Source organism: Trichomycterus rosablanca, chromosome 11 (assembly GCF_030014385.1).
Source record: "Trichomycterus rosablanca isolate fTriRos1 chromosome 11, fTriRos1.hap1, whole genome shotgun sequence".
Lineage (NCBI taxonomy): Eukaryota > Metazoa > Chordata > Actinopteri > Siluriformes > Trichomycteridae > Trichomycterus > Trichomycterus rosablanca.
In genome coordinates this window covers 17,529,745-17,552,470 of record NC_085998.1, presented here as the reverse complement: position 1 = coordinate 17,552,470, position 22,726 = coordinate 17,529,745, and the positions used below count along the sequence as shown (strand labels likewise).

Below are 22,726 nucleotides of genomic sequence, written 5' to 3'. Positions count from 1 at the left end.
AGTACTTTAATAAAGCATGAACTCCTCTAACATGTTAACAGTCACAGTAGATTTTCTGCAGCATTTTAGTTCATTCTTGGCAGGATTTTAATCTACTGCTTCATCCAGGTCAGGATGGTGGAGGGTCTTGTTTCAACGGGAAACACTGGGAGGAAGGCAGGCCCTGGTCAGGGCACCAATCCATTGCAGAATCCAATTAAGAAAGAGTTCAGAAATCAATATTTGGTTAAATGACCCCGATTTTCAATCACAGCTTTCAATTGTCTTGCCAGTTGGGTTATTTTATGATTTCAGTTACTTTTTTAATGATTTTTCACAATTTTCCTCTAGTCCTATCCAATTACTTGATCACATCCTCTGCTGCTGCTCCTCTACTGCTGACCTCCACTCCTGACTGAAGAGATTCGTATCATGCATAGATGTTCCCTGTTCAGACACCTTCCATCAGCCAACAGAGGTCAAAATTGCAGCAGTTATGAGAAATCCCCTCCGACACTCCCACCCTTTAAATAAGCCAATCATTGTCTGAATAGGCACCTGGCCTGCTAGTAGTACACAGTACACGATTTCGAGATGTCAGCACTGGTGTGCTAGCCTGTTTTACCGCTGCGCCACCTAAGCACAGACTGATTCGAGTTACTTTTGAGGTATTACTTGTACTGTTTTTGCCACCCAGCTGGTCCTATTGCAAGAGTTCGACCACATTTGTTGGTTTTTATATTAGGGATCTGAGTCCAAACATTCTTAATAGGATTGTGGTCAGAGCTCAGTTTAAATTTCCAAAACAATATTAACAACCCAACTGCCCCCCCACCCCGCCAAATCGTGCTCTGTATTCACCAGAGTTTTACATAGAGCCATAATACGCAAGGAGGAAAACACTATTATCTAGAGGGCCTGTGGAGGGCCAGAGGAAATACATAAGTATTTCTTAACCACTTGTGCTAAGTAAGCTGATACCCTGTTCTGTTTATGTTAGTGTGTCTGTAGAAAACCAAATTATGCCGATAGCACCCTTGGTATTCGAACACAGGTCTTAACAGTTCACGTATTATGATGTAACCTTCTTTAATGATTCCATTTAGTACAATGCACCAGTTCCACCCCTAGATGAACAAAGCGCAAATGGTATCAAACATAAGTGAAAAGTTTCTGCAGTTATTTAAACAAATTTATTTCTTCATTATTGAAATAAACTCAAAAAGTTTATAAATGCTGGTTAATAGTTAATACTCCCTTTCTCAAGAGTACAGTTCTGTTCTTCTTTTAATTTAAAAGCCTGACCAAAACAGATGAATTAACACTTATCATGTTAGAAAAAAGAATGATTGTAACATCAACAGCTTATTTAATCTTCCATATATAGGAGTTTCTTTAAAAATCTCTCTGCATTCTGCAGCATAACCAAACCAAAACATTTCTAAACACAGGAAAACTGCACAATGTAAAAATGGCACAGACTAATGAACATTCATGTCTGAACGAGGCTGTCGTGAGCCTAGTTTGATTCGGTTCCTTGCATACTGTGAACAATATGACCAATATTATGGCCGATCATAGCAGCACTGAAATCACTGTTTGTATCATAGTGTGTTAAAATCAACAGTCCAGGCCGTGTTACAGTACCCAGAGGTTTGAGGTTTACCCTGAGACCTCCATTCAGTCCATTTACTAGGCTTCAGAAGGTGCTTTGTAGGAGACAGTGACAACCACAGCCTGTAGGGCAAACTTCTTGAGAGCGGAACCACTCCATCATGTGGCTGGTGTGCCCGCCGTGCCCGCAACTCAGGCAGAAGTTGGAGGAGCCGCGAACGGCCACATGGCAGATGGCACACTGGAAGGTGAAGCGCTTGCACACGGCACACTGAGTACCCCTGGCCTGACTCCGGCAGTGGCAGCAGTACACGCCAAACTCTGCAAAAAACACAGGAAAACAATCTTACAACACAGTTTAGTCTTAAGATCCAGTTACCATTGAAACAAATTGGAATTGTTAATAAAGCCACAGCAGCCTTTTCACACATGCACATTTACCTGGTCATTCTATATAAACTAATGCAAGCCAGAGAGGAAATTAGCCAGGAAGATTTCAAATGGTTTTAAATGAAGTGCAAATCTCAGAAATATGGATTGCATGTAAATATACCAAATGAAGCATTTGGGATTCTCAGAGCAAAACAGCCATTTTCAATTAAATATGGATGTTATCATACAGTGTGACGTTAATAGGGTTAGTCACAGTGCATGATGTGACGGATACCTACCTGTCGGCTTTTTTGAAAATAAAAAATGCATTTTAGCCTACTACCATCGCTGTGTTCATTTTAATGTAAGCTTCTTTTTAATGCAAGAAATTGCCAATATTTAAAGAACTAACTGAATGAAGCATATTTCTGACTTCCTTGTCTCAACTTAGGAGAAGTCGGCATGGCGTCGTTTCCGCAAATATTATATTAATACCATAACAAAGACACAACAGCTGCTAAAACCTCTATATCCTCCTAAAAATTCAAATCAGCTGGACAGCCCTTACTTTATGTAAATACACATGGCTAACAAGGTATTTATGATTCTCCAGAGAGGGGTGGTGGTGGAGGAATTAAATGAAACCCAAATTAATCAGGATGTCTACCTTCTGTACCACAACCTGGTTAAAAAATAAGAAGCAGAGTACTGAATCATTTAGTTTCTTTTTGGCAATGTACAGTATACAACACTGCACACAAAGCCCTTTGTGTAAGGAATGAAGGGGTGTAAATGATGAACAGGGAGCCCTACAATGATTATGCCAAAAAACTGAAATAATAGGAAAAACAAGAACATTTCTTGCCACATTAAAGCAATTCAGAATTAAAGCTGTTAAGCATTTCGAGGCTGTATCAAATTCAATACCAAGGTTCATTATGTGACCAACAGTATGTGGATACCTGACCCTGGGCTGGTTGGACATTCTATTCTAAAACCATGGGCACTCCAACAACACCACCCCTTTTCACTCCCCTAGAAAGGCTTTCCATAAAAGTGTGATTGTTGGATTGTTAATGCCTATTCATTAAAAAAAAAAAAAGCATTTATGAGGTCAGGCATGTTAAAAATAAGGGTCTGGTTCACAATCCAAGTTTCAATTCATTCCATAGGAATTCAAAGGGGCTGAAGTCAGGATCCGGCTGTGTGAGGGTAACATGGAATCTAGCCATTCTCCTGAGTCTTCATGCTAACCTTTTAAGTTAAGGAATATTTCCTACTGCATCTAAAACTAAACCTTAGGACTGAGCATGGAGAAAACTATGTCCAGTGCCCCATCCCAAAAATTGTGACTTGGATAAAAAGTGTCCAAAGACTGTAAAGCTATACAAGCAGCTGCACTTTCTAGTGACGAGACAGGTGAACATCTTGTTCAATGACTCTTCTTCTTTCTCACTCTCTTTGTGTCTGTTTTATCCTGTACAGATGGCACTGCCAGACTAACAAGGCTGTGTAGATGAAAGAACGAGCGCAGAGTTCACTCAGGAAGCTGAGGTGATTCAGAATTGGTAAGTTATTAAGTAGTCAGACACAAAGCAAACCTGTGGCTTTGGTATGCAGGGAAACGATGATTCTTGTTATTTTAGGCTATTGAGCAGCTATTACTAAGCTTTTCACTTACAATAGATTTACCTAGAGGTGCTGTTTGCTTTGCCTAAAATAAAATATAATGTAATTTGGAGTGTGAACTTACCTATACCCTTGTGTGGCTCTGGAGGGCAAGAAACAAATTTGAGCACATCTGCCCTCTTCTCTTTCAGGCCCCATCGGTGCAGGATCTCCCCATAACATTTCTTAAAGTCGTCAAATTGCAGTGTGTTCGCTGGGTCCAATAACCTAGACAATCAGTAAGCATGAAATCTGACAATTAAAATCATAGAATTTGTTCAGGTCAATCTGGCAAGAGAGTAACAAAGAGAAATTAAATTATCATAGTCCTTATCACATTGTTTTACACGGTAATTTTTCAGTCACCTGTGTACATACGACTGCCAGCATATAAAAACGTTTTTGTGTCTGTATATGTACAACCCTAAATCAGAAAAAAGTTAGGGTTAGGGACAATATGGAAATTGCAAATAATTTATAAAATGCAGTGTTTCTTACATTTACATTGACTTTTATTTATTTGCAGACAATATAACCCCAAGATATTTCATGTTTTTTTTTCTGAGCAGCTTCAATTCATTTGTTAATATACCTCCATCCCTGCATTTCAGGCCTGCAACACATTCCAAAAAAAGTTGGGACGGTAAAGCATTTTATTCTTTGTAATGTTGCTAATTCTTCTCATAACACCTTATAGACGTTTTGGCAAAGGATACCAGTCGAGGAAGTGTTTCAGGTGTTATTTTTCATTATTCACACAAACCTCTTAAGATGTGCAACAGTATGCTGTTGTTTTTGTCACATTTTTGTTTCAATCTTCTCCACACATTCTTTATAAGGGACAGGTCAGAAATGCAGGCAGGCCAGTCCAGTACCTGTACCCTCTTCTTCCACAGCCATGCCTTTGTAATGTGTGAAGCATGTGGTTTTGCATTGTCTTGTTGAAAAATGCATGGACGTGCCTGGAAAAGTCGTCTTGAAGGCAGCATACGTTGCTCTAAGATCTCAATGTACTTTTCTGCATTAATGCTGCCATCAGTGTAAATTACCTTTGCCAAGTCTTTGATCTGGAAAGATCTGGAATACCGATTTGTCTGACCCCAGTACATGTTTCCACTGTGTAATGATTCATCCCAGATGCCTCTAAGCCCAGAGAACTCGAAGTGCCAAAAGAACCGCTTTTGGACATGGTTAACTTAAGGCTTCCTTTTTGCACAGTAGAGTTTTAAGTGATATTTGTGAATTTATACTTGTTTATCAGCATCAGGAAACTGCTGATCTGTCAAACAGTTTGGGTATCAAGCTGCTACTGCACTGTAGCACAGAGCTAGTTTAATAAGTTACTGCAAGTAAACTAGTTAGCACTTTCACAGATAGACACAAGCAAGATTTTAGTATAACAGTCAGTTTGTATGGTTAGCCAAAACGTTAGGACCACACCCAAAATGTTTATGGTAATGCCTAAGTGAGGAATGTCTGAAATGTTGTGTTGAATGCAGCAGGTATGGTTGGCATTAATTGTTGGCACCAGGATAAACGACGCTATATGATCTCTAAGTGACAAGACTCTTCCTCTTTCTCTTCATGTCTGTTTTAGCCTGTACAGATGTCACTGCCAGACTAACAAAGCTGTGTAGTAAAAAAAAAACAGGGGTAGAGTTGACAGTGTACTTTAGGATGATCCTCCTTGCAATGTACACATTTAGAAGGACATCCTGGTAATGTCCTGCTACCGGGTACAACAGCTTATGTCTTGGCAGGTTATATTTGTTTGTGTATGGTTTGTTTGAATGATTACCTTTTGTTCATATCGTGCTGCTCTTTCTCCCGATCCCGTGGATCAGTGTAGAGCTGGTTTGCATAGCGACCATCATCAGGAGAAGACTCTCCCCAGGGCAGGGCTTGTTCAGAATCCCGTCCAGCTAAAAAAAAAAAAGTTAAGGATTAATGGGTAGTTTTTCTTCTTCCTACCTAGTCGTTTTTAAAATTTCCTAATTGTAATTTCCTCTACCGTTGACACACTTCCGGTCATTTCTTTTCACCTTCCACAGATGAAATCTCACAAAGTCGCATTGTGTATGAGGACACTGCTGTGAGTCATCCATTTTTTTTTTTTTACCTTTTTTTCTTTTCTTTTACCTTCCTCCCTCAGGCACAGCCAATTGTGCCTGTTGGACACCCAACCAGATTGTGAAGATTCATCCTGTATCTTCATCACAATTTTATAAAGGTATTATTATTATTACTAGACAACCAAAAGCATCTTTAAGTCATTTTTAGTGTCATCGTCTTCATATTCACAAATAAATACCTGCCCAAAAGTCCATTCTAACTATTAGGTTATTTTAGCTACAATCAAGCAAAAAACTTTAATAGACAAATCTTTTAAAAAGGCTTGTACTGTAATGATCTAGTGCATTAGACCAAGGTACCACCCATGTACCTGTGCATGTAAAAAGTGAGATCTATAAAGAAATGGTTTGAATAATTTGTGTGGAATTACTCGACTAGACTGCAAATAGCCCTGACCTCAACCCCATCCACCAGGTTTGGGATGAACTGGAATGTCAACAATAATCCAGGCCTTACTGCCAAACATAAGCATACAACGTTAATAATACTATACCTAATAAGTCACAAAATCTTGTGAAATGTCATCTTAAAGAAAGGGCGGGAAGGGAGGGGGTGCATTACCATTAGCATAGCTGAGCATGGCAGCCCTTGCAGATGTGTCTTAAAATCGTGTCACACTAGATAAATGTTCTACATACATCCATGATTAGTTTTTTTTCCTCAAAGCTTTCATTTTTTTTAACTGGGAAAATGTTACGCCTGCACTGTTGATTAATTGCCCTCAAAAATAAGCTTCACCATATGGTCCAAAATATGTGAACACCTGACTATGAGTTGGTTGTTTCAAAGCCATAGGCAATAGTAACGAGTCTCCCCTTCTTTCTTTGTGCAGCTACAGTAGCCTCTTGCTGAAGGCTTTCCACAAGAAATTGGATTGTGTCTGTGAGAATTCATGCCTATTGAGCCACAAAAGAAACTGGTGAGGGCAAGTACTGTTGGACAAATTTGGAGAACGCCTGGCTCATGTCAACATTCTAATAAATCCTCAATGAAGGTGTTTAAAGAGATTGTGGGCAGGGCTGTGTACAGGCCACTGGATGTCCTCCTAATCAAATTCATCAAACTATGTCTTTGCAGACCTCACATTGTGCACAGGAGCACAGTCATTCTGGAATAGCAAATGGCCTTCCCCAAACTACTGCTAGAACAATAGAATCACATCTGTGGCTAAAACACCTTATTACAATAATTAGTAGGTGTGTTTACATACTTTAGGTTGCATACTGTAAATAATCTGAATATTTCGTTCAAGGTGATCTAGCCATTTGAAATAATTTTATTTTTTATTAGAACTTTAAAATTAGTGGTTCACATGTGGACAAATAAAGTGCTGATTCCTAATATTACACAGAACTCCAGTTAAAACAGGGTAAGCTGATCAGTGGCAGTAGAGAATGTTTATGCCTACCTGTGTTCCATGTGGCTGTAATGGAGTCTGAGGTACTGGAGCAGGAACCAGACGTAAGAGAGCTGGAAGTGTAACTGGGCTGTAAAAAAAGTAAAAAAAAACAAAACTCACTCTTTGTTTTCAGTTCTGAAGTACAGTTTTATGTAATAATTTTGTCTCAATTTAGTTTCTGTAAAATACCTACATTATTTTTTACTACATTCTACATCCTTTTACTACAATGGCTGTACATTTTTCTTACATCAACACCAGTTGATGCACAGCAAAGATTTTAATAGGATAAAATAATCAAAATAATCCTTTATTTATCGATCTTCAGTAACTGCTTCAGCACAAGTGGGCAAAACATATAGAGATGCTTCAGATACTAAGGTAAGGCTCTAAAGTAAAAAAAACACCCTCAGCAAAACGTTTAGTTGAAGAGAAAGATGGTTGAGAGTTCATACATAGCGGGAGTGGTGTAGGGTGAAGCCTGAGCTGCGTGGACCGTACAGTGTGTAGTAGTCCTGAGACCCCTGACCCCTGAACACACTGCACAGCATGGCCAGAGTCTGCACATCACTCATCTGACTATAATGTTCAAGCCTGTGGACAAAAAGAGTAGAAGCATTAAACTTCTGCATGCTACTTGAAAGTTGGGAAGCTTTTATTCTCCAGTGCTACAATCTGAGAGTAAACAGGGTCTGGTGATACCAATATTTTATGACTCAGTGTAAAATCACACTCTTTGCCCTGCACCCATTTGCACTGACCCATTTGGATAAAGCCAATGTCCAATATACAATAATAAAGGCAACTGGAAATGAAGGACAGGTACATGCAGCAAAAATGACATTTGTTAGTATACTTTACTGAATAATGATTAACAGAAATGGAAAAAAGAAAAACTCACAAAGTTTCCAGTAGTTGTCGTCCAAATGGATGCATAGACCAAGGTGTATCAGCATCAGGATCAGAGTCAGGACATAGATCACTACTGGTTGCTGCAGAGGCAAGGGCCCATACCTTCAAAAGATCCATTTAGCAGTATTAAATACACTGGCAAACCTACCTTTAACCTACACTCATTGGGCATTTACCAGGTACACCTAGCATATAGGTGTAGTTTGTAAGGATACAATTACTAACCATTGCTAACAGAGGTATAAAATCAAATCTATCGCGAAATGATGTGCAATTATTCTTGTGTCCCAAAATGATTGTGATGTGGAGAAACTACAAGACTGTACATGGTCATCTTGAACTACTGGACTACTAAAACTCCCCCAGGCAGGTCTTACCATGTCCACCATCAGAGCTCTGCAACTACCTATCTAACTAACTAGGGGTGGCACGGTGGCTAAGTGGGTAGCACTGTCGCCTCACAGCAAGAAGGTCCTTGGTTCGATCCCCAGGTGGGGCGGTCCGGGTCCTTTCTGTGTGGAGTTTGCATGTTCTCCCCGTGTCCGGCTGGGTTTCCTCCGGGTGCTCCGGTGTCCTCCCACAGTCTAAAGACATGCAAGTGAGGTGAATTGGAGACACTAAATTGTCCAAGACTGTGTTTGATATAACCTTGTGAACTGATAAACCTTGTGTAACCAGTAACTACCGTTCCTGTCATGAATGTAACCAAAGTGTAAAACATGACGTTAAAATCCTAATAAACAAACAAACACATCGAACTAACTGTCTTTGCTTTTCAAATCTACCCAAAAAAACACTGCCATGTCAGCCCACTGTCACACTCTTTTACTGGCTTCCTGTCTAATTTCAAACAGTAACGCTGGCCTACAAAGCTAAAACAAGGACCAGTCTGGATCTACTGCAAAGCACTGCAAAGAAATCCTGTTCCATACTTCATACTCTTCAAGCCACAAGTCTGGCTCATCTTGATCCACCTCTTAGAACTCCTTATAAGATAGACATTGTGGATGTTCTCTTCATTATGGTTCATCATGGGACAGACTCCCCATTCTATTCGAGTCTCTTGCTGGAAAACTAATTTTGCACTTACAGCACTTTTGGAGGTTGGTGCAGTTTCACCAGTGGATTCCCACTTTTGAACCCCCCCAATTGTACTTAGAAACAAAATATTACAATAACTACAATTTATAATATAATTTATTCAAATATATATAGTTTATCCTGGTCAAAGTTGCGTCCGGTTTCACCTGTAAACAGCAAATGCAAGGCAGGAAAACCCAGACCAGAACACCAATCTATTACAGTCAAATATACGAGAGATCACTTTTATATTTTGGTTGGAAACGGTGAGGGTGGGAGGAGTAGTAATTGGTCGTGTCTGAGAGACTGAGAGAGCTTATAGTATTTTCATGTGATGATGATGTGAAAGCAGCGCTACTCGCTCAACCAAAAACACTTTTTTGCTAATGGCATTAAAAAGTTGGTACAATGCTGGGAAAAATGCAGCGGAAGGTGACTATGTAGAAAAGTGATTTAATTTGTTTTTGAAATTCTTAATAAATAGAGTTTTTAAAAAGTGCAGAAACTTTTTGAAGAACCCTCAATTTTGTGTCAAATTCTGAAAATAAGACTTTCAATTTTACTGGGGTAAAAATATGCAGTAACCCAGAGACAATTACATCTTTTGAGCATCTGATTAGGCCTGTGGCGCAGTTGACACTCAAACTTAAGACTTCCCAGCCAATTCCCTTATTCCATTTTTGTGTACACAAAATTGACTAATACTTAGAAAACATGCAGTTTAAGGATGTAAGGCTTGTTACTGACCTTGGCTAAATCTCTCCGTCCTACTGCCAGAGCAGCAGCTGCATTCTTTTGGCATGTGTCCTGTATATCATTCACATTTAGTCTAAAATAATGTAAAAAAATAAAAAATAACAAATAAAAATAAATAAAAAGAAGAAAAACATTCAAAACTAAAGAACAAACAAATACAACTAGGACAACTGCAACAAGAATTTTCTATTTGTTATCAAAAGAAAGTTGTGTTTGGACAGTCCCAGACTTACACATAGGTCTCCCCGAGGGTTTTATGAATAGGAAGTAGACAGGAGATGTCCTGAATGATTACTTTGCCAGCCAGTTTCATAGGTCTGTTGCTGTAGTCTGTTCCCTCACGCTTTCCTTTCCAACGTCGTGATTTCTGAGGCGCATATGAGAGAAAAAATACAAACCAATAAATCACTAACTGACCGATACTGACCCTGATGAACTCTTACTTTAAAATGAGTTCTAATATTAGTGTTAGTGCATTAGTATATTAGTGTTAGTTGAATTAGTCTTTGAGGATTTTGTGTTATTTTGCATAATTCATGATTTATCCATTTCATTTTGCTTAATATTTGATTTATAGCGAAAGCAGCAGCACCATCACATTATGGTGCCCTTAGACACAATTGCCATGGCAATTGTGCACACCATGACCCTTCATACCTGTTGAAACTCTTTAAAACAGGCATGAAGGATCACACTATGCTTTCTGTATTTTTCCACCACTTGTGTTACTGTTATATCGATATGGAGGTGACTCCCAATCCTCAAACCTGAGTGTGTCACATGGCAACACACTTACCTATTTATTTACTCACTCACATCTAGGGCCAATTAATGCACACCATTCCTTCCTCAGAAATGGCAAATTGTATCTGTAGAGCACCCGACCAGGCCGGTGGCTCAGCAGAAATCAAACCCGGATCCTGGTGGTGGGCTGGCTAGACTATTGAAGTGACGACTGTGCACTTTAATGCCATGTTATTATCAGCCACTTTCACTTCACAAATGCATACACTACAGTGTGCATGTCTCGGCCATAAAGAATGAATCCTTGGTCTAGTTCAGGTCAGAGTTCCTGCTGGTCGTTGACCTTTGCCCTTTCTGGTAATTTCCTGGGGAGAGGTGCATGTATGAAACAGGATGAGATATTAAGATGATAATAAATTACAGCAATTATTGTGATTAGAAAAACCTGCTAAATTAACAACCAATTTACCAGCAAATGATACCAGTCCAATGAGTAAACATGAAAGAAACAAGATTAAGTCCTTGATAAGTATGCAGGTTCTCGCTGATTTGGAGAGATGAATTAAGGGAGAAATTAGGTTAGGAGTGGAGGGAGATCAGTACCGGAAAGTCATAAATAGTCTGCACGGACCAACGGCGAAGTGCAACCACAGGCTTCTGATTGGTGTTTGGGATAAAACACACCACAGGAACATACATGAGGAGAGGCATGCCACCAAAACACAAAAGGGTAAAGACTATGAGAAAACAGCACGGAAAATGTTGGGATGAACACAAAACACAAGAATGCTAGAGCAAACCAAAAACGATAGAAAATAGATGGAAAAAATATAATTGAAAAAATCATTGTGGTATTTACTACTAAAAAGTATTGCTAAATAGCTTATCTGTTTGTCCTTGGTGTTTACCAGATGTTTGGTTGCCAGGTATTCTTGTTATCACATGAAGTCAAATATTCCAAACCAGGCAGACATTTAACAGAATTATGAGTTTGCTAGAAAACGTTTGTCACCTTTTTTCAGGAAAGGTACCCATGATGCCAGTCTTACCCGTTCCTTGTAGTAGAAGGAGGAAATGGACACTTGTTCTTTATCTGTGCGTGTTGGACTGCCACTATACAGCCTGAGGGTAGACTGAGACTCGGTGCGCATTTTCATAGGTGTCAAAAGGCCACTGTGATATGCAGACAATGCTGAGAGCGACCTGGAGAAAAACAAAGCATATTTTCTTTTGGAAGTCTTCAAAAAATTTAAATGACCAAACAAGGAACATAAAGGCTGAAAAATGTACCTAGGAGTCGGTTCAGTAGCAGGGACTGTGCGATGCATAGACATGGGTCGGGTAAAATATACCAGAGAGCCTGCATGAAATACATATCATTTCATTATAATGACCAAACTATCTTAAAAGTTACTAAAAGTTATTTCTTAATACTTTTATCAGTTAAATAAAGGTTCACAAGAAATAATAAATCATAGATTCTTACCGTTATTAAATTTTACTAAATGTTCCAACACAGGGATGTAATAAATGTAGTTTATTTTCTGTTTAGTCATAGTTGTTATATTATTATATTTTGATCATGGCGAAGTGGTAAATAACGCAACACCACTACCTCACAAAACACTTGTTGGCTTAAAGCTGGGTGAGATCAGACCTTATTTTGAATTTAAAAGGCAGATCAATCTTACAACATCAGGTAACGTGGGTTGTGTCCCAATTTGTTCACCACTGTACTAAATTATACCTCCAATTACTCTGTAGCACAAAGGATGCGGCTTGGGATGCAATCAAGAGTTTACTGTCTTCCTCAGCATTTTCCCCTTTTTTCCTGATCTATTCGTCTCCAGTCCCTGTTTGCAATTTCTCTGCCTCTTGCACCATGCCCACTATGCCAGAGGAGTACAGCAGAATATCATGTGCCCCCTTAGACACGGATGAAGTCACCGGCTGCCCCTTTTTTAAGCAGAGTCGCACACGTAGCGACATGCTATACCCTTCATTAATTGCCCACTACCTGTGCAAATGTGTAGACCAGCCAGCAGTGGTCGCATTTGCAGTAGCCATGAGGAACCCAGTGATTCCAGGAAAAACTGACCCACTGCAACCCTGACCAGGATTAAGCAGTGATAAAACATTAAAATGAAATGAAATAAAAAGAGCCTTCATTAAGCAGCTCACCTGTGCCACAGAAGCGTGCACCTGAAGTCCGTGGGAAGGGGATGTTGGCATCCTGGTAAGAGCCATAAGTGTTAGTGACACGGGGAAAGGCAGGAAGGGCCGGGCTCACTGAGTTACTGAACACATGGGGATTAGCACCATCATCCTACAGTGAACAGAAAGAGATTGGGAAATTAAAAACAAAGTCTGATATCTGCAGATGTACAGATAAATAATGTTCTAAGACGTCTGCTGTAGTGACACTTAACCATATCTGATTCCAGACAGGACACCAGCTGTCTCACACAGGGCTCCAGGCAGTTCTGGTTTCTCTTTACTTTCTGAAGTGATGTATCGGTCAAGATCTTGGGGACAAAAACAGAACATAATCAAATATAAAACACATTCACTATACTGAGAGTGCATTGGTGTTTATCAGAGGCACCACAGAATTCAACTGATTCTTTAAAACTTAAACTGATAATGGAGATCAGTGCGTGGACTCTCCATATGCGAGACTGAGCCCCATATTAAATACAAATTCATAATGTTAATTTTGGACAAAGGTGCAAAGAAGGAACAGTTGCAGAAACCATCATTGTATTGTACAAAGTGTGTCCCTTTTCTGCTTTTCTGTAATAAATGCATGTACTGTTAACAATGGGTGGCTTGTTTCCTTTATATTGTAATATGTAGTCAGAGGAAGAACATTCTACTCTGTACCTTCTGTATTTTTGTTCTCATGGATGATGAGATGGTTGTTGGAGGAACAAACTGGAAAGACGGTGCTGCGTTATTTGGGTACTGCATGGGAAACTTCACCACCAGCCTGACCTGATTTGTCCCACAGTGGGCAGAGACGAAGCACGTATGACTCAAAGCATCCATCTAAAAAAGGAACAAAAACAGTGATTTGCCAGAACTTTTACTACATGAGCTTTGTGTCATTTTACTGCAACCACTTATCTTGAGCAATATGATGAAGGTATATGATTAAATAAACTCACTGTGGAAGTAATTGGACAGTCATAAAAGCAGCAAGTCTGTGGTCAGAGTTCTTAAATTTGAAGCTAACCTTGCGTAAAATGTTAGTTTGACACTGTACTTACATAAGAACCTATCAGTTATTTCAGTGACAATTTACGGTTATTAGGAACAAATGAACATGTGGCTGGAGCAACCCATATATAAAGTGTAGTGGTTTAAGTCAAGTCAATTTATTTGTATAGCGCTTTTTTCACAGTATACATTATTTCAAAGCAACTTTACAGCATCCAGGACTGACAGACCAAAACACCTGTAAAAAGTCTTTCCAAAAGAGCTATAATAACTGCAATTGAGGAGTAGAGCAAGAGTTCAGAGAAGGCTCTTTCCTGTTCCAAGACATCTGTGCCCTTGTGCACAAAGACATGAAGGAAAGCTTGGTTTAAAGAAACTCCAGTGGCCTGAACAGACCCCTGACCTCAGCCCCACAAAGGAGCTTTGGGATGCACTGGAATATCAACTGAGGCTTTCTGACTACAACGTGCCCAGCCATAAAAGTGCTCTTTTGACTAAATGTGCACAATTGTCAACAGACGTACTTTAAAGTTTTGTAAGAAGCCTTCTCTGAAGAGTGGCTGTTATAGCTGGAAAGATCACATAGAGGTCACTTTATTTTAATACCTTTTTTAATGCAATGTCCAACAAGCTCATGGTCAAGTGTCCAAATACTTTTGGCCATATAATGGATGCTGAACTGGCATTTTAAATCCCATCAGTGTATGTACTGTTCACTCTTTAGCATTTCATTTTTAGGTTTCCAGAATTGGGGTCCTGAATGAACTAACCTCTACATTGACGTTGCGGATTTGCAGGTTAACTAAGGAGAATTCCTGTTGCAAAGTCTGGGCCAGTCCAGCAGGGTCCTGCCTACTGCTGGATTCATTAATCTGACCTACAAACAGAAAGGTTAAGGTTTGGTGTTAAATACTATAATACTACATACGAAATTCTACAAACTCAAACTCCGGAAAAGTTGGGAAAAGAGGAATCTGTGATTTGTTAATTCTCTTGAATCTTTACTTAACTGATAAAAGTACAAAAGATAAGATTTCCTATGTTTACACTGATCAAATTTATTGTACTTTGTAAATAGAACCAGATTTAGAATTTGACGCCTGCAAAACACTCCAAAAAAGTTGGGAAAGAGATGTGTCCCTGTGTTCGATCACCTTTTCTATTAATGAGAATTTTTTAATGGCTTGGGAACTGAGGAAACTAATTGTTGTGGCTTTGCAAGTGTATTTTTCCATTCTTTCTTCATAAGAGACTTTAGCTGCTCAACAGTCTGTGGTTGCTGTCTTGAATTGATAAATGTTCTTTTTGTATGGATTGGCAATTCTCTCAAAAAAGTGTGAGACAAAGTTTGGCAAGTTTGACACAAAGTGGTGAGCCACAACCCATCACTGCTTATGCTTAAGTCTGATCCTTTCTTTTTACAAACTACAATGAAGTTGATCAGTTAAAACATTGGAAATCTTTTCTTTTTACTTTTGTCAGTTAAATAAAGATTCAGGAAAATTTAACAAATCAAAGATTCTTCTTTTTATTGAGTTTCACAAAATGTCCAAACTTTTTGGGACATTGGGTTTGTATACACGAGTTCCGCTTTTAATTCCAAAAATTAAATACGTTTATTATATTGTCTACAGTCTCACCTTCTAAGTTGTGTACAGTTAGGCTGGGGCTAAGCGGTGGTTCCTGAGAGCGGAGTGTATTTTCTGACTCTGTTGTGAGAGTCAGGCCATCTATCAGCTCCTCCACAATGTCGTTGGCACAAAGCTACAACACAGAACCGACAAAAAGAAGTATTTAACTGTGATTTTAAATGTAAATATTACATGCATCAAAAGTAAATGTACATAAAAAGTTTTTGGACGCTTGGATGCGCTAGTCTGAATCTCATCTGTGCTATAAACCAGCCGGGTGCCCACACACAGGTATGTATTCAGGTGATATGTGGCAGTGGTCGGGCTAAAACTTGCAATCTTCAGATTACCAGGCCAGTACCCTCACCACTAAGCTACCACTGTCCTTTGAATATTATTAAGCATAAACAAAGAGTTTTTTCTTAGAAACTGTAGAATGGTAAAAAAAAAATGGCACAATGAATGTGACATAAAGCACTATGCACGGTGCTCAGGTGGTTTCTGTCAATGATGTTTCAAATTATTTTCACATGGAATTAGACTGGGGTGTTCAAGATTTTCCAAAAAACCATACATCATCATCATCCAATAGTTCTTACCTTCTGTAACTGAGGATCCACCCTCCATATTCTCAAAGTCTGATCTCTGGACCAGGTCACCAGCTGGCAGTCTTTGGAACCTAAAAATAATAAGAAAAGTTTTTTGCTTGTTTGCTGAGAGCTAAAACATTAGCATTTAGGTTCAAGAGAACTGGCTTACCTTCTTTCTGAGGTCTCCACTGAAACTCTAGCACCACGTCATCATGTCCCACAAAGGCATGAACAGGACTGTTGAGGTCCAGTGTGCTCCACAGCAGGAGGCTGTTCTCTCTTCTGAGCTGTGGCACCATGATGGTTACCAGTCCATTTGAAAAAGGCTGATGATTAAGCACAGTGAAGTCAGTTTTAGAACCGTAGAGTGTCACACAGAGGCGCAGTATCGTGTACAGAGAGCCATGCACTTCCACCCGCGAGTACACACAAAGTCTACTTGCATGAGAGAAGACAGATTAACATACCGTGTATCTCGCCTTCCAAACAGGCACTTGGCAAGACAAGATATTGAGGTACTTCCGAGGTTGTCTGTAGTCCCAGAACTGCACAGATCAACGCAAAACTATGTATTACATAACTTTAATGTATCACATAACATTAATGAGATTTTAATTACAATTTACCCTGACTGAGTTGTCCTGGCTGGAGGTTGCAAGTATATACTCATTATCAGGGTGCCAGTCTAAACCGTGAATCTTGGATAAGTGAGCAGCTACATATTCAACTGCGGTGTTAGGTTTCTGAAATATAAAATAGAACCACTGATAAACAAATAAAAAAAGACAGTGTGACGACAATTTAGAGCTGTAGTTAGGCCGTTTATTTGCCTGACACATGCTACCTCCAATGCACATGCAGTCCACAACCCCTTCTTGATCACCCAAACTTGTGGATTTGCGCCTGAGGCCAGTTTCAGACATGAAGGGACATCTCTGCGTTTCTCCACTTCTATACTAGTCGCCAATTTTGACTAGAACTGCCAATTAAGCCCGCTAGGGGGCACTCAGCTGACTGGTAGTAAAGCTGAGATTCAAACGTGGAGAGTTCAGAATCCCAGTGCTGGTGTACTACAGGAATATCATTTTTATTAATATTACTTTTCCAGCTCTTTATTCCAGAATATCTATTCTGCCCCTCATTTTTAAATATGGCATGGGTGTGATGCAATACGTTTTGCCATAAACATGTCAATATCTACCAATCACTGCACCATACTCACCCTTTTGTCCCAGATTCTGACATCTCCATCATGACTGGAAGCCAGGCAGTGCGGGTTCCTTTTGTTCCACTTCACCTGAGAGGCTCCCGCTGCACCATAAAAACAAATACAGAGGAGGATGAAAAATGAACTTTTGTTCATCTTGGTGTGGCGCTCAGTCAGTGCACAAGAAGGTCAGATGTGGTGTCGGTTCCTTGCAGCTGCACCATGGTCGATGTTCCAACATGAGCAGGAAAGAATGAGGGGGAAGTAGTACAGTCCTTTGTACATTCTGAGGTACAATGCCTGATGACTCATTGTAAGAATCCAACGATGGCCAAAGTAATGATGTGGCCAGTGGCTTTACATGTCAGTGGTGGCGAGTGCTAGCCTGTGGTCTTCCGTGGCCAACTCCCAGATGTTAAGCAACATGCAGAGGAGGCCAGAGTAAAAGAGAAAATTGAGTACAGTCAGCCCTCCATCCTAGAACCAATTCCTGCAGATACCAACATTTAAATAATTTCTTATTTATTTATTTATTTATTAATTTTTAATGTCACATTTTACACACTTTGGTTACATTTATGACAGGACAGGTCATTACTGGTTACACAAGATTCATCAGTTTACATCTTTAATGTCAAACACAGTCATGGTCTAATTTTGCATCTCCAATTAACCTCACCTGCGTGTCTCTGGACTGCAGGAGGAAACATGAGCTCCTGCAGGAAACCCACACAGACACAGGGAAAACATACAAACTCCACATAGAAAGGAACCAGACCGCTCCCCCTGGGAATTAACCCCAGGACCTTCTTGCTGTAAAGTGACAGTGCTATGCACTGAGCCACTTGCTGCATGGCACCTACAGTTTCATCAAGCTAACAGAACGGCAGAAGGATCATTTACGTTGGCAGACTTATTGGAACTTTTTGGATTAGTTTTTTTTTTTTTTTTTAAACCACGAATGTGGAACCTGCAGAGAAGACAGAGGGCTGACTGTGTATATACAACTGAGAGCAAAGAGAGGAGGAAATTGTTGCAAACTTACCCACTGCAGACAGGGCCCCTGTGGGTTTACGAGTGTCTCTGTGAAACCATTGAAGACAGGAAAGAAATGTTAAAGAGAATAAGACAGACAACATAAAAGTTAGCTATATTGGTTGCATTCTTACCTTGTGTCCCATATGTAAATATATGTGTCCACTGAACTTGTGACTAAAAATTCTGGTTCAAACCAGGACCAATCCAAATCGCTGAAATGTTGGGGGGGAAAAGTCAGAGTTAAAAACACTAAAAAGTCTTTTTTTTTATTCTAATTATGTATTTATAATGTATCTGGCAGACATACTGACATCCAGACATAAGACTTGGGTGTCTAAAGGAAGTAATGACAGGATGAGCTGAGTGACATCAGCAAAGGAATGGTTTGGATTTGAACCATTTTCCTGTTTGGATAACCAATTATTTTGTATAATAAACAGTAATATTTACATCTAAGTGATAAATTAGTTTCAGAGTCAATCATGTCTGTATGTAGACACCCAAGTGATAAATGAATAAAGCCTGAAGACCCAAACAGGAAACAGGATATTTGGGAGAAATAATCTGGAATTGACTTGATGGCACTTAATAAACAAAAATAGTCAAAGCCCTAACTTAAACCCAACACCCAATAAGATATAGCTTCAAATGAACATTTTATTAAACAAATAACTTCATATGTTCTGCAAAATGTGTTTTATTGTTACTGTATTTTAAGTTAAGTTAAGTACCTTATAACTCTTGTGTGGCCTTGCAGGGAGGTGTGGGTTTCTCCAGACCCATCACGCCAAACGTACAGGTCAACCCGCTGATTACTCTACACAAACAGGTACGATATTAGCCCATATATCAAAATATAATCAACCATTTACCACAAGTATACATACAGTTGAAGTCAAAAGTTTTCCATACATTTGTAAGCTACACAATATGATATTAAACACAATTTTTAAAAACCCTGACCATAGGAAAAGTAACCATAAATGACCATGAATTGGAATAATTAGCAAATCTTTTAAATTGTATTCCTTAAAACTGTAACTACGATTACAAACAAATCATATAACGTGTTTTAACTAATTAACATTATGGATTTTGCACATAGTAACTCATTTTACAATTGATGGCTACAAAACGTTTCAAAAACATTTAGAACAGTTGAATGTAATCATTTGACAAAAAAAAAAACACCAAAGGTTAATACTTGCTTAAAACACTTTACCTAACACTTTTTGTTCGACAGTCAGAGATCTGCATTGTCAGATTCATGATTCACAATGCACCCCATGTCTTTAAAGGGAGAAGGGTCTAATCTGCAGGCAGGACAATCTAGAACCTGCACTCTCTAACTCTGAAGCCATGCTGTTAGAACATGGCACTGTCATACTGAAACATATGCTGCTCCAAAAAGCATATGTATCTCCTCAGCATTAACACAACTGTGCAGGTTAGCCACACCATTGGTGCAAACACACCCTATACCACAACAGACACTGGATGTTGTTGTGCCTTCTGACATATTAAATGTCACAGGCATTTTTAATATTGTGTTTTGGCCTTGCAGTTTATACACAGGTTTTGAATCAAATCAGCTACAGGCAAATATTTACAAAAATCAATCAAGTTAATATGGTAAAACATTAAATCTCTTTTCATGCTCTTTTACACATGTAAGAGATAGATTACAAATCACTACGTCCTGTTTTTTTTTTTTTGCATTTACTTACTGTCCTAATTTTTTGGAATTGGGGGGACACACATTTTCCCTTTTTTACCACTTGCTCAGGTAATTATAGATGATTGCTCATTACAGTAATACCATTTAACAATATTGTGGAAACTTAAGCCCCAAACACCCCCTACTGTCTACTGTGAAGTTTCTAACAGCATTATTAGAAGAGCAGCCTTGAAGCAGTGGGATCTCACTCAGAGGTCACTAAAATGTTGAGCAAGAGTTTTCTTGCCACACTTCAACAGCTGTGTTGTTCTTTCTATACCCCCACAGTTTTAAAAGCTTGCTTATCTGTCTCCGGAAATCGCAACTGGTACTTTAAGCTACTAAACATGATTTTAGCACTTACTGACGCAGCAAATACGTGGGCTTCTGTTTTGTGAGGATTCCACTGCACCGTGCCAACGTCCCACTTGCTATGACGGCCTATTTTTCGAGGAGCCTCGGTGGGAGCATCCAGGTTCACGACGTATAAGAATCGTCTCCTAAAATAAGTGTACACAGAAGTGTAAAAGCAGATCAGAAAGATGAAGGGAGGACACTTGTGGACAGTCTATGCATTTCACACCTACTAAAAGATATTTCAGAGACATTCTGACATGCTAATGAGGCATTAGGTAAGATGGTACATACCCAGAAAGTACAGCATGGTGCCCGAGACAGTCTACTGACATTGCAGTAGCCTAAAAACAAACCCAAAATTAGACTTAACCATAACCTTATTTATTTGCACCTTATTTACTTTTTAGGCACCTTACCGCCATTGTTAATCTTACGCTGCTAATGTACAACATGTCACTACCTCATGAACCATTGTACCATCTATTCACCATCATGTACTAACACTTGTCTTTAGTCCTGTCTTCTAATTACTTGTTTAGATTAGGGATAATTAGGAATATCTTTTGTAGTTATTTATTATAGGATTTTTTGTATTTATTGTTGTACTTACACTGTTTTGTACTTACACTGTTTTGTACTTACACTGTTTTGTACTTACACTGTTTTGTACTTACACTGTTTTGTATTTACACTGTTTTGTCTTGCACTTTTTGTACCGTGTTACACCATGATCCTAGAGGAACGCTGTTTCGTTTCAATATGTACTTTTATGTAGCTGAAATGACAATAAAACCTCTCTGACTGAGACTCTGACCTGAAAAGTTTGAGCAAAGCATACATAGGTTACCATCATGAAAATACCATCTGAAAGTGATCAGGTTTTTGTATAGTATGTTTGGAATAAATTATTTGTCATCATTTCAGTGCATGGCATTTAGCAATTGAGGGTTAAGGGCCTTGGTCAGGGTCCAAACAGTGGTACCTTAAAGGTGGTTGGGGTTCAATTAACATCTTTTCAAATTAGTAGTCCGGTATTTTACAGAGAGCCAACACTTCCAACTGATCAGATGTACTAAAAGACAAGTAATGAAAGATTTTATAAATAGTTTATTTTTGTATTGTTAAATTGAGATAAAATGTTGATTTACACTAGAAGTATTAATGCATAAACAATTGCTACTTAGATGTAATAAATGTAGATATATGCTTAGGGCATAATTAGGGGCCAGTAGTCATGTTCCAATATTTCAAGAATACTGCTACAACAGAATGTTACTGGATGTGTACGTGGTGTACGTGATAAAAAAGTTTGTCTATTGTATTACATCCAAAACCCAGTTCCTATGTTCTAGCTGAGAAATCTCTGTTAATGGTGGAAACTTCCACTGTCCTACAAGGTCACGAACAAGATATATAAGGATCCACAATTTATTCATTTAATTATTAGGATTTTAATATCATGTTTTACACACTTTGGTTACAATCATGACGGTAGTTACTCATTACACAAGATTCATCAGTTCACAAGTTTAATGTCAAACACAGTCATGGACAATTTAGTGTCTCCAATTCACCTCACTTGCATGTCTTTGGACTGTGGGAGGAAACCGGAGCACCCGGAGGAAACCCACACAGACACGGGGAGAACATGCAAACTCCATACAGAAAGGACCCCAAGATTCCACAACAGAGGTTTCTGAAGCTTGTTAGCACTTATTGAAAACGCTTGTTAGTAGCTGTGAAGGCAAAATGATGTTCCACCAAGTACTGAGACTGGAGGTTGAATAATATTGATGTTCTCAACTTTGCTTGTATGCATGAATAAATATTCTTTCTCTGTTTACTGAGACTTCATGTTGTATATTTTCATTCAACTGTGTACACATAATACCTGATACACATAATACATAATACACATAATACATAATACACATAATACATAATACACATAATACATCAGCATAATACCTTTTAAGGTGAGGAAGGCTGAATATTTTAAAAGCATTCTCTGTTGGTCAGTACAACAACATAAACCAATAAACTGCTCAGTGTCACTGAGTGTAACCTGCTCACTGTGGTAATAAATGAATAAACTGTAACGCGTACTACTAAGAACTACAGAGCCTGACAGTACACAATAACCGTTAAGCTTCAGTGTTTTGTGTAAATAAAGTGTTATTAAATGTGTTAACTCGTTCCTGTATGTTTTAAGTGAGTACCTGAGCGTCTCTGAACTCCACCACCACATTCCCGCTGCTCCAGCGAGCCGCCATGGTTTCTTTTCCACAACATCAACACATCGCGTCACTC

General features: G+C 39.0%; 1 protein-coding gene across 3 annotated transcripts; it reads right to left on the bottom strand.

Moving 5' to 3' along the window:
- Positions 1 to 1,158: 1,158 nt before the first annotated feature.
- On the bottom strand, positions 1,159 to 22,689 carry wdr59 (WD repeat domain 59). 3 transcript variants are annotated; one of them, XM_063005222.1, is made up of 29 exons: positions 22,636 to 22,667; positions 21,399 to 21,488; positions 21,091 to 21,230; positions 20,708 to 20,757; positions 20,424 to 20,559; positions 19,074 to 19,159; positions 18,474 to 18,554; positions 18,350 to 18,387; positions 17,320 to 17,408; positions 16,724 to 16,840; positions 16,565 to 16,642; positions 16,267 to 16,423; positions 16,107 to 16,186; positions 15,517 to 15,640; positions 14,647 to 14,753; positions 13,541 to 13,705; positions 13,087 to 13,182; positions 12,839 to 12,983; positions 11,948 to 12,017; positions 11,707 to 11,860; positions 11,261 to 11,314; positions 10,147 to 10,280; positions 9,905 to 9,986; positions 8,067 to 8,179; positions 7,621 to 7,759; positions 7,175 to 7,253; positions 5,432 to 5,555; positions 3,719 to 3,861; positions 1,159 to 1,914 (listed from the first exon to the last, which is right to left on the bottom strand). In XM_063005222.1, the coding sequence occupies exons 4-29, from the start codon at positions 20,746 to 20,748 to the stop codon at positions 1,679 to 1,681; spliced, it is 2,868 nt and encodes a 955-aa protein (XP_062861292.1). In that variant the 5' UTR covers positions 20,749 to 20,757; positions 21,091 to 21,230; positions 21,399 to 21,488; positions 22,636 to 22,667; the 3' UTR covers positions 1,159 to 1,678. The 3 variants fall into 3 exon arrangements, with proteins under 3 accessions (XP_062861292.1, XP_062861290.1, XP_062861291.1); XM_063005220.1 differs by lacking the exons at positions 21,091 to 21,230; positions 21,399 to 21,488 and having other exon boundaries at positions 22,636 to 22,689; XM_063005221.1 differs by lacking the exons at positions 11,261 to 11,314; positions 21,091 to 21,230; positions 21,399 to 21,488 and having other exon boundaries at positions 22,636 to 22,689.
- Positions 22,690 to 22,726: the final 37 nt, after the last annotated feature.